This window comes from Hemicordylus capensis, chromosome 4 (assembly GCF_027244095.1).
Source record: "Hemicordylus capensis ecotype Gifberg chromosome 4, rHemCap1.1.pri, whole genome shotgun sequence".
In the NCBI taxonomy this organism is placed as follows: domain Eukaryota; kingdom Metazoa; phylum Chordata; class Lepidosauria; order Squamata; family Cordylidae; genus Hemicordylus; species Hemicordylus capensis.
Genome location: NC_069660.1, coordinates 155558823 through 155571446, shown reverse-complemented (window position 1 = coordinate 155571446; position 12624 = coordinate 155558823). Strand labels below are relative to the sequence as shown.

At 42.1% G+C, this 12624-nt stretch overlaps 1 protein-coding gene across 2 annotated transcripts in view; it reads left to right on the top strand.

Moving 5' to 3' along the window:
- Positions 1-7198, top strand: part of XPR1 (xenotropic and polytropic retrovirus receptor 1) — a 169784-nt gene extending 162586 nt beyond the window's left edge. For both annotated transcript variants that reach the window (XM_053245279.1, XM_053245278.1), the window contains one exon: positions 543-7198. In XM_053245279.1, the coding sequence (XP_053101254.1) occupies positions 543-603 (61 nt within the window). In that variant the 3' untranslated portion in view covers positions 604-7198. The remainder of the gene's footprint in view (positions 1-542) is intronic.
- Positions 7199-12624: the final 5426 nt, after the last annotated feature.

The window sequence follows — 12624 nt, the reverse complement described above, 5'->3', positions numbered from 1 at the left end:
GGATATTTATGTCCAATGTGAGGTGGACCAAGAGGTGGGACGGGCACTTGGGGCATGAGACAAGCAGAGCCTATCCTGCTTTCCCCCATCATACATAGTCGGGGGGGGGGGCAGGGAGGAGAAGAGGTATTTGTCATTAGGGCATCTATAAGATAGTAAAAGGTTATTGAGAGGTTTCATCATTCATAAACACCAGGTAGGTAGGTAGGTAGGGATATGTGATTGTGGGTGTCAGTCTACGTATGCCTGATATACAACCATTGGAGCTCAACTATTTGATAATAATAATAATAATAATTTTGTTGCTTTTGTGGGGACCCACAAGGCTATGTACAGCCTCATTTCAAAATAACTAGTTTCTTGTGTGTCCTTCCCTTATAGTAGCAGCTACCCAGCAGAGGGGGCTCTTAACATACACTATTGGTTCAATGCCATAAAGATTAGTATGCAGGGCAGAAAATCCTCTGCCTACATTTTGTGGTCAGCTTGTGCACGGCAACAGATTTTCTCTTCAACAGTGTCCTTGTGTGTGTGTTTTCCAGGTCCAAGGCTCGTGACACCAAGGTGTTAATAGAAGACACAGATGACGAAGCGAACACATGAAACGCCCACATAACCTAGTTCCACATCCCTTGTTTTCTCTTACTTTACTATCCTCCACCCACCCTAACCTCTGGTATAGTTCCAGCTGAAAACAGGAGAAAAATCTGAACACACTATCTGAGCTCTTCCGAACCGGATCCTATGGACTCCAACAAGCTCACTGTGTTTTCCTTTCTTTTCTTCTGGTTTTAATTTGATTTCTTGTTTTTAAAGTTTAAAAAAATGTAACTTCGTTTTGCCAATCAGAGAGACACTTAAGGAAGGAACTGTCTTAAAGATTGTTTACAATCTCTACAAGGACATATAATCTGGATGAAGAACAAGCGTCGTAGGGACTCCCTAATGGGACTTACCCGAGCATTCACTCGGTCTCTGCTCGGTCCAGTTTTTACTGGTTGAAACTGGACCTGCGTTTTTAACTCTGGCTCGCTCTCTTGTGTTTGGATTTTTCCTTCATACTCCGCGCCAAGGCACTGGCTGCACTTGCCGGGAAAGTGCACTTAGAGCAGTACCTTCATTCACGAAGCTACTTTTTAATTTGATGTATCTGTCTTATAATTTTTTGGGAAATATGATGTATTTTGTTGCACATAGTTTTCACATTATTTATGATAGTTAACAACCATGCGAGAACAGTTTTTGAGTTCTGTGCAATGAAGGTGGTAACTCTCTAAAAACAAGGCAAGTGGTGGGGGGAAGGGGATGTAGATCCTGAATCTCTCTTGCTGCAAGGTTAAGCCCTTTAAAATACCTCTCTAATGAGAGAACTTGCACCAGTTTGACCTGGCTTGTTTTACTACTTCTGTTGTATTTATTTTAAACCAAAGTTTCTCTTGTGAGTTTTACTTGCTGCTGCTGGTAGTTCTCCAGAAACCTGGGCATCTTTCTTAGCTGGATCATCCTTTTGTATGTCGTCTTATTCTTTTTCCTTTTTCAAAACAGAAATAATACAAAAGACTTTTAGATGTTTGGAGAAAAGTTAGTTACAGCTAATCCAGTGCAGTTCTCCGCATTTCCATGCAAAAAAGAGCCTTCGTTTGTAGGTCAAGAATGGCTTTTATTTTAACGAGCTGAGTTTCAAGGGCATCACCCATCTTGTGTTTAAATAGGGAGCCCCTGCATCGTTCCATTCACTTCAGCTAGATAATAGAGAAAAACCTGGGATTAAGTGAGATAATGTTCTGCCTTGTTGGGGGTTAGGGTTGATGAACCCAACAGCCCATGTGGGGTTCAGGCAGACTCTCCAGAGCCTGTCATTTAGTTAACCTGGAGTTTATGTTGTCTCCAAAGACTGAGGAAGTTGGTATTGTAATAGAAAGGGCTTTTTAATGGGTTTTTTAAATTAAAACAAAAACAAAAACCTTTTTGCCAAACTTTGGCAAAGATTTGTTGACAATCACTGGCCAAGAACATCCTCAGGTTAACTTTTGTTTCACTTACGTTTTTTTAACCTCTCTACCCCAGATCCTTATTTTCCATCTTAGTGCTAGGCCTGACTTTTGCAAGTGTTAGGGTGACATTGCAAATCAGAATTAGGGTAGACTGGTCATACAGTTCAGCAAATTCTTAGAAAAAGTTTCCAGCTTTATTATTTTAAAAAGTAATCCATGTTGGCCTCCAGAGCCCGTAGGATAGAGCAGCATGAATGCCTAAGGTGACCATACCCATCCCTTGTAGTCGCAAGCCTGTGTTGTGTATGCCAAGCATTTGTGCTCAATGTTAGCAAACAAAACCTCTTCTTCGTGCTCTGTTACACAGTGTGTAAGTGTGTAAGGTTAACACCATATACTGGAAGCTACTTCAGGTTTCTTTAACTCTGTGTCTAATCCAAGATTCCACTTTGCAGCAAGGACGGTGGTGCGTCTTTTAGCCTTTGGTGGTAATTTATTGCTAATTCCTTTCTCCTGTGGAGCCCTCTCAGTCTGCAAATCAGAGGCACACTTTTAAGGAACAATTTTACTCCTCCTCAACCGCTTTCCCTTGTTCTATATTTATAATTGTATTCTTATCCACCTGTTTATCCCTCATCTACCTTCCCAGGCCATTAACAAAAATTATTCTGTAGGGCAACTGTGGCTTTTAAAAAGAAAACAGATATGTATGATGTGCCTGTAGCCAATTGGAACTGTGGAGTCCTAACTTTACATTTCTTACTCTTACAAAGAATAAAATAATTCTGAGCAAAACAGTGACTGACATGATGTGCAGCACACCACAGGCAGATCTGCCCTGCTCACACTACAGGTGTGTGAAATACTGTCTACGCTGTTGCACAAGAGCACTGTTTTGCAAATGCAATTGCACAGTTTGTGCTTGTGTGACACTACAGCCTTTGGAAATAATGGCCATAGCATCATGATTGCATCATTGTATATGTTGGCAAAAGAGTGTGATTCCATGGCAGTGCTGGCAATGTTTTGGATGCCTGCAGCAGCGCAGGTGGTGCCGAACTGCCTGTGGTACACTGCACATCATGTCAGTCAGTGATGGGAAATTGGGACTGTTTGTCAGGAAAGAGAGCCACTGAGCAAGACTTTGGATAGTCGTATTGTGTTTTAACTAGGAGGAAACTCTGCATAAACCACTGAGATGTTAACGTGATGGAAGTGGGCGGGTGGGGCATCTTGATGGCAGTAGAGAATTTGGGGGTGTGGATTGTTAGTGCTTCAACCCTATCACAAGAACCATTTGTTAATTCAGCAAGACTGAACCCTTTATCTTGGGATAAAGAAAAGGGAATATGTAAAAATAAGACCCCTTCCAGGAGCCTTATTTCCAATTCCACCACAGCTATGCCTTCTTGCTCAGACAGTAGACGATGTGTCTGCAGCATGGTGACTGCAGTTCTGATATCCTTTCAGACATTTCAAGGGCTTTTGCTTTGTTTTCTTCATGAAACTCACAAATTTTGTAAGCAGTATACTGGTTGGTAACACACTGAGAGTTGCTAGTAATGGTCTGAGAATAAGTGACAACTACCTGTAAATTTTAATAAGATGAATGGTGTGAAAAGGGCATCAGACTACCCATGGGGTGCCAGCCTGAACAAATCATGTCATCTGTTACTTCTTCCAAGCAAATATATGTGATATTGGAAATTAACTTGCACCAATGGAACTAGACAGAATGAAGCTTGAGCAGAAGGAGACATCTGGTGCTAAAAATCTTGACAGCCAATAAGTTCAGGTAGGAGAAAGGGAAAAGGCTAAGGCTGGAGACAGTTTCAACAGAGCTGAAAATGGTATGAGAGAGAAATGTGACCTTCAGGATACATACAGAAATTGAGTGGTTTCCTAACTGCCACCTCTGGTCAAATAGATTGTGCGGGGGGTTTATAAGCACTGTGCACACGGGGAGGGGGAGAGATGCTTACCAGAGATGATTGCAGGCCATACTACAGGCCACAATGACACTTTCATACCAACACTCTGAAAAAAGCTCTCTTCTCCAGTCTAATTATCTGGCTCATTTGGTAACAGTGAATGTGCTGCTGGGATTAGACCTTGTGTCAAGGGAACTCCACCACCTTATGTTGGCCACTCATTGTTGACTTTTGATTCAGATACATTCTTCATTCTCCAGCATCATTGAACAACCAAAAAGTCCCAAGAACACTGTCAGTGCTTGCTGTGGCAGATCTCAAGAGGCCACACCAACTTTGGAATACAGCTGTCTCCATTGAGCTAGTTGCTATAAAGCCTTGGATATCCATTGCCTAACAGCCATGTGGACTTTAAAAGAATGAGTGTCTTGATATACAAGTGACATGTTACTCTATGTAATATCTTCATTTGGGTCTTGCAAGCCACACCAAGGCTGAGATTCACATGCTCTAGATCAGATCATCGTGGCTAAGGTTCTTGAGTTCCAGAACAGATACTTGGAAGTTAGTTGCTCATGCTTCTCAAATCTTACTTTTGAATATGAATTGACAGAGTTTCTACGATATAGTTCATATAGTGGATGGTCAGCACAGAATGCAAGACCACACTGTGGTGATCATTTTCATTAATTCCATTATACTAGAAAGGCAGTGTTGTTTGAGTTCCTCTTATGGGGGACTCAGGTTCCAGGGAACATAAAGAACTCCTCATCCAAAATGAAAGATGATATATTGGAGCAGCCATAACACTGATCCCATACTTCCAAATTGAAAGTTGAGGGAAAGGTCTTTTCTTTGACTAGAGATAGAGTATTATTTTTTCAGAGTTGAAGGTCCTTTGAAAGAGGGATGATAGTTTGGTTTATGTGTTCATCATATTTTCACCTCTGGTACAAACAGACTTTTCAAGATTTAATTTTATTAATTGTTTCAAAGCGCTGTTTGGTCTGAGATAACAGAGACAAAAATATACCTATGGGAAATTATGCTTCTCAAACTATTTTTCAGCCTTCTTAAAAAAACTATTGTCCAATCTCCAGCCCTTGTTTCAGTAGCCTCTAAGATTATGCTTCCTCCCTTTCTAACTACCCTAGGGCTGCTGTAGTAGAGACAGCTGTATATTCATGGGTTAGATAAAATCAGGACAATAGGATTCTCCTCTCCCCACCCCCTTTCTTCCAATGAGGTTATAGACGTATCATGTGAGAATGCACAGAGGCACCTCACGTTTGCTTTTTAAATGAAATGCTCCCTTTTTCATCTTTTGTTTTTGTCGCAATTAAGAAGATTGCTGTTACTTTTTGAACCTTCTCCATGGTGACTGCCTGGTTAAGAGGAAGGTAGCAGGAATAATCGGGCATCTCTCTGAGCATACAACAATGATATTTGAATGATGCCTTCATACCTTGCTTTTTACTGAAGTCCAAGAAGCCTGGCCAGCATCCTATATGGAAAGGCTGATACCTTTGAATACGCTCCAGTATCCAACATGGCATGTAGGAGTTCCTCAGCAGCAAGCTCCCTGAAGGGAAGTTTGGAATCCACTGATCTAGATCTTCCCCATTCTCTCCAAAGAGAATGGTCCAGCTTTGACCCAAATGTGCTTCATTGTTTTCCATAATGGCATACATGTTCCCTCCTTTGGAAGCAATAGTTGGCATACAGTTTCCCTTACTTTGGCTTCTTACTCTGGAACAAGGCCTTCATAAAAAAAAAAAGACCTTGTCCAGAGTAAGGGAAACTGTATGTCACCCATTATCATGACCACGATTTTCTACTGCCACAAGCCTACAATGGGAAAAGAAAAATTTAAGGGGGTATATACATTTGTTCCAGATATATATTGACTCAAGTCATGAGTTGAAATGTCTACATTTAGGCCCCAGCTGATTCATGGTGCTGGTCACTGAATATACTCAGTCTTTGTTTTTAGCCTTGATTTTACGGTAAGTATCCAAGTGCTAACAGTCCTACTTTGTATTCAGATCAGTTAAATCATTCTGCTGTGCCTATTCAGGTAAGGCAGACCTTTTTGCTTCTCCAAGCACCAGGCAATCTTTTACAAGACCTGAGCTGGATCAGGTGACCACACTAAAGCCCTATGACATTTCACCATACCACAAGCAGCTATATGTTGGGAAGAAATAGTCCTGCCTTTCAGTATTAGAATCCTTTGGACAGCTGGCTGTTGAAAGAAAAAATGGGGGAGGAAGACACTATCTCCTTGGGTCTGGAGGAGGAGGATCACTTTCATACTGCTAAAACCTCTGTCCAGCATCTCTTTGCCACCTTTAATGTCCTCACCTGTGACAAGTCCAGGACTTGGTAGCGATTTGGATAAAGTATAAATTTGATTCACTTCATGATTAGACCAGTGCAGGGTTGGTCAGAGCTCTGATGCACCCACTTCAATAATGTTGTAACATGAGAGAGACCCAGGGATTGAAATAACACTAATATATTTCTGAGTGGAGGGTGTTTATGTACGTAAATCCTGCTCCAAGTATATATATTCTTGATGCCCAGAGAATCTTTAGAAGAAAAATGCAGTTTGGGGAAAGGGAGTTACAGGGTCCGTAATCAGGCCATGAAGTGCAATTCTTTTGAGATTATACATCCTGAGAGGAGAGACCTCTTTCCTTTCCAACCTGTTTAGCTTTCAACTTCATACCATATAGATTCTTCTGATGGTGCTTGGAGGTGGCAATGAACTTGCTTTTTCATACACACTCCTGCCCTGCTGCTGTCTGATCTCTTCCTCATTCCCATCCCTTTCCAATGTATTGGTCTAAATGATGATTATATACTATGAAGCCCTGAGCTGTAGATGTCAAAAGTAACTATGGAATGTGATTTAGTCCTCTTGTGGGTGCTTTTTTCTTTCTTTTTCTATCCCCTTCTCCACTCCTCTTTTTAGCTCAGTGGAAAAGGTGAGGACAAAGACTTGCTGCTTGCTTGGACTCATGATGTTATCCGTGACTGCGCTATTAGCTGTCCTTCTCCCTCCCCTACCCCCCAGTGGATATAAGATTTTTCTGAAGTGTGGAATTAACTTTCTTGATAAGTAGGTTTTAAAAAATGCACAATGTGGTACTGTTTCATAGTTCTTAGATGGTTGTATAAAGAAGTTAACGTGCTTTGTGCTTTTGAAAGGAAAAAAGTGATTGGTTTATTAATCTGTCTTTTTTCATTATTACAAGCTTTGTTTTCCAATGCTGTCTATTTTGTTGATTTGGACTTGATGAGTGACTGTCTCTCTGTTATGCTACTATGCAGATTTCACTGTTGAATACATACATGTTGATTGTAATAGGCACAGTTCACCTGGTAAGAGATTAGTTTGCAGCAAGCTCATTGTTCACCTGAACAGGATTTGCACATTAACATGTCCAATTCAACACAACTCGGTGAATTCAGAGGGCCTTGCACAGAAGAAATTGCTCTAAACATCCCTTATTTCAGACATCCTGTCCTTTTGTGTGTGCGTATATGCCGAAAACTGAGGTTGGCGTTTGGGCAACAAAGGGACTGTTCTTGTGTTACAAGCGCCATGGTTGGTGCTCCCCCATGGGTCCTTCTCATACTGTTCCTGTAACATTTGATCCTGAGGCACCATATGAAAGGGAGGAAATTAGACCTTTCAGTGATGAGGGTGTGGAAGAAACAGGATAAGCAGATTGCAGAGAATGAGTTGTATGATCCTCTCTTCACAGTGAAGGATACTGACCATATACCGACTTCAGAACTCAGCTTCTCAGGCTTAGAGGCTGAAGAACTGGGCTAATTTAAGGTGACCAGAGAGTATTCTAAACTGCCTTGTTCTAATTTGTAATTGTTTAGCAAAGCACCCGGAGGAAGCTGCATACCTGAGGAGTCAAGGTGGGAGTCATGGAGAATCCCCTTCAGGGTTTGGTGCCTGTGTACTTTCATGACCACCTCGCCCGTCCAACTTTGACCCACCTTGTGAGGTTGTCTCAGGTGGGCCTTCTCAGTTGCAGGCCCAGGGGAGGTACGTGGGGTTAGGGTCCTCTGAGGTTGGCATTTAGGCCCTCACGGGAGGGCCTTCTCTGTTGCAGCCCCCTCTTTATGGAACATCTAGTGTCCTGAGATTTGTAATGCCCCCGCCCTGCTGTCCTTTAAGAAGCTTCTGGAAACATACCTATTTTGCTAGGCTTTTAGTTTTTAGTGTATGTGTGGTGCCCCCCCCCCACTGTTGTTTTAATTTATGTAAACCTCAAATCTAAATAAGTCAGGTGTTCAATAAATTTGCTAAACAAACAGCTAAATACATAATAAAAAATAGAGGCAAAGGAGGGACAGGTAAGGGGACCCTCACTAACTACCGCTACTCCCAATGCCCCATGGTGGTCATTAGGATAGTTAGTGCGAAAGGTCAATGCACTGGAACTCAATCTCAAACACCCCTTCTCATCGCCTGTCACACCAGCTCACGACTCTGATCTTCTCTCGAAGGACCTGGAATCTGTCTTTAGGCAGTGGTTTAGTCAATCCATCCGCCACCATTTCTTTTGTTGGTTAGTACTCCAACTCCCTTTTCCGACACTTTATCTTCTCTATTTGGGAGATCTGGATGCAACTCTGGTTATCCTCAAGCATAGTTGTGGGCTTTGGTTCCTCAGTCCCAAAGTCCAATTGTAGTTGGTGTATCCACACTACTTCTTGACATGCTCCAGCTGCTGAAACATATTCTGCTTCTGTGGATGAGAGCACAAATGACTGCTTGCAGCTAGCCCAACTTATGGCTCCATCTCCATATAAGAATAGGTATCCATTTGAGGTCTGTTCAGTCCTCGCCCCAGTCTGCATCCATATACCCCACAAGCCTGGGATTGCTGTTTGCTGGAATCTCTAATGCATAGTCCATGGTGCCCTTCAGATACTGTATCTTCCCAGTCTTTTAACTGCAATCCAGTCATTGTGGGCTGGCACACTCACTTTCTGCTCAGGATTGCTACTGCCAAAGCAATATCTGGCCTTGTTACTGTGGCTATATACAGGAGCTTTCCAATTGCCTTTCTGTATAGATTGTTGGCTGGTAAAGGCTTGTCTCCATCTTGTTTCCAGAATTTTTTATCCATTGGCATACTGACTTCATTGGCATCCGTCAGCCCCAGACATTCTAGAAGATCCATTATCTTCTGCTTTTGGTTGAGAAGGAACGTCCCATCCCTTTCTCTTTCAATTTGGATGCCAAGATAATAGGAGATTCTTCCAAGCTCCTTCACTTCTATTTCCTTGTTCAAGTGCTGCACACTCATGGCTATCTCATTCTTCTTCATATGCACAGATCAGGTCACCTACATAAGTCAAAACATAAGTCCATGTATTGTCTCTGAATCTTGAGTATAGCCAAGGATCAGACTTTCTTGCATGAATCCCTCCTTAAGTAGTAATTGAGTCAACTTTTCATTCCACGATCTGGCTGCCTGCTTCAAGCCATAGATGCTCTTTTGTAGTTTACACACAAGCCCCTTCTTTCTGGGTACCTCAAAGCCTGGTGGCTGTTGCATGTATAAATCTTCCTCAATTTCTCCATGAAGGAAAGCAGTCTTTCTTTACATTCAAGTGGTCCATGTGCATCTTTCTGGCTGCCGCCACGTTGAGCAGTGCCCTAATTGAAGTATGCTTGACAACTGGTGCAAAGGTCTCATCATAGTCCTCACCATAGATTTGGGAGTATCCTTTGGCTACCAGTCTGGCTTTGTAGTGCTGCACATATCCTCCTGCATCCTGTTTGACTTTGAAGACCCACTTGCATTCTACAGTTTTTCTTCTAGCAGGTAGTTCCACAAGTCTCCAAGTCTGATTTTTGTGCAAGGAATTAATTTCTTGTAGTGCTGCCTTTCTCCATTTTTCAGTTTCATCAGTCAGCATCTTTTCTATGATATGCCATTTGGTGGGTTTCTCCTCTGGTCATGAGCGAGAGCCTCTTTGGTGGGCCTCTGTGAGTGCCTTAGCTCTGGCTCAGGCTGTATAGCCCCCTCTGAGTCTGTATCCCCTTCTGAACCTCCTCCTGATTCCAGCACATGTTCCTTGGGTTCAGTGGGGTTCCAGTCACATGGATCCTCTTTCGCCTGAATCTCCGTTGCAAGTTCTGGCATGTCACCTCTAGCTGGCTCTTGTCTTTCGTCAAAATACACTACATTACAGATTCTGACCTTTCCACTTAAAGGATCAAGGATTCTGTATCCTCTTCCACCAGGGGCATATCCAACCCAACACTCCCAGTTTGCAACTGCAATTGAGTTTGGTTCATTTGGCCTTCAGAATTATGCACACGCCTTTGATCCAAACACTTTGATATGGTTTAGAGAGGGTTTGTGCCCATACCATAATGCAAATGATGTCTTGTCTATTGCCTTGGTTGGCAACCGGTTTTGCATGTAGCTTGCAGTCATCATGTCTTCTCCCCAACATTTATATGCTAAGCCAGCAGCATGCAACATGAACCTCATTTCTAGCAGAGAGCTATTTTTCCTCTCTGCCACACTATTCAATTCCGGTGAGTATGCAGCAATGACTTCCTGCAAAATTCAATTTTGTTTCAGGAATGTTTCCATCCCTTTTGACATGTATTCACCCCCGTTATCTGTCTTTGAGGCCTTCTTCCAAATTTATTACTGAGAAGTGCAACATATTAACTTTTTTGAAACACTTCACTTTTCTCCCTCAGTAGATATACATGATTAAATCTTGAAAAATCAATAATAAATGTTAGCATGTAGCAATTGCCTCCATACTGTCCTCCATCAGACCAGAAATGTCAGAATGAATTAACTCCAGAATTTCTTGTGATTCTAAATGTGTCCTTTCAGAGAAGCTGAACCTCACTCCTTAACTGAGAAAGCAACACTGATATCTTGTGGTGGTTTTGTTGCACGGAATTGCATTGAAATATTTAATTAATCCATTCCTTAATCATACTGATTTGTCTATGCCCGAGCCTTTCATGCCACCAAGTGATGCAATTCTTATGATTGCATTAAGTTGTGAGATTTGCTTGCTCAGTTATGCAGTCCAATTGAAAGAGACCATCTTTACGCATATAGCCTGTCATTATTATGTCATCCCCTCTGGTAATATAGCAGACTTTGCCCTCAAAAGTCACTTTAAAGTCTTTATTGACTCCATGCCCTACAGAGATCAGGTTACATTCCATATCAAGGACAAATAAAGCATTTCCAATTAAAATCCTGTTTATTTTCCCATTCCACTGTCTGCAATATAGCTTAGCAGCTCCTTTCCCTTCTGCATGAGAAATATGACCATTAACAGTATCGAGGTTTTGCAATTTGTGTCTAAGTCAATGAACGGTTCTGGGGAATTTAAAATATTTTGGGTAGCCCCTGTATCTATTATGAAGATTTTTTTTTTCCCCATTGGTGTCCTCACTTACATTGAAACTTTTCCCATCAAATTGATCATGCTGCTTCCCTCTCTCTGTATCAGGCTGTGAGTTCCTTCTGTATCCATGGAAACTAGGCTTCTGGCCTTTGTGTTTCCTGCCCTTGCCCTTTAGCTTTGGACAATCAGCCTGGAAATGGCCCATTTCATAGCAATAAAACAGCTTCCCTGTTTGCTTGAGAAGACAGCAATGCTGTCGCTAGGTTTCATAGATCTTTCCGCTCAGCCTCCCTTTGTCTTTATACCAAAATCTTGCAAAGATTAAATTTTGAAGTTTAAGCTCATGCTCAGAAATCTCCTGTGCTATTTTAATGGGATTATAGCTTTCTGGCAGAGATTGCAAAATCATTCCAATCATAATCTGGTCACTTAAATCACATTTACGCTTCCTCAATAATCTTTGAACATCTTTTCATTTTGCTGATATGAGCTGAGAGGTCTTCTCCTTGAAGCTGCATTTTTCAAATCTTTTGAATTTAAGAGTACAGCTGAATTTGGAGATAATCTCCCAAACTGATTTTTTAGTTTCTCCCAAGCCTCAGCAGCAACAGGAGTATAATGCAAATGCATCAATAAATGATTATTTAAATTCAGAAGAATTAATCCAAATGCTCTCTCATTGCGTGCATCTCATTCTGCCTGGGCATCTGTGCCTTCTTCCGGACTCTTTTATGTAATAATTCTGTTGATCCCCTTGGCCATCAGGAGCCTTTTCATCTTCGTTACCCATTGGTCATAGTTGGTTCCATTCATCTTGAAGAAAGCACCGCTGCCTATCTCTGGATCTATGTCATCTACCTCAGCCGCACTTTAAAGGAAGGTTGCTGCAGGCTCTTGGGCTGCTGGGCCCATAAACCCTGTTGCAATTTGTGATTGTTTAGCAAAGCACCAAGAGGAAGCTCCCTACTTCAGTTACCAAAATAGTGCAGAGCCTTATTGTTGCAATTAGTCAAGAACAAGCATGGAGATTGTAGTGCAGTATACAGTCTCGGAAAGGAGAGCTGGTCTTGTGGTAGCAAGCATGACCTGTCCCCATAGCTAAGCAGGGTCTGCCCTGGTTGCATCTGAATGGGAGACTTGATGTGTGAGCACTGCAAGATATTCCCCTCAGGGGATGAAGCCGCTCTGGGAAGAGCAGAAGGTTTCAAGTTCCCTCCCTGGCTTCTCCAAGACAGGGCTGAGAGAGATTCCTGCCTGCAACCTTGGAGAAGCCG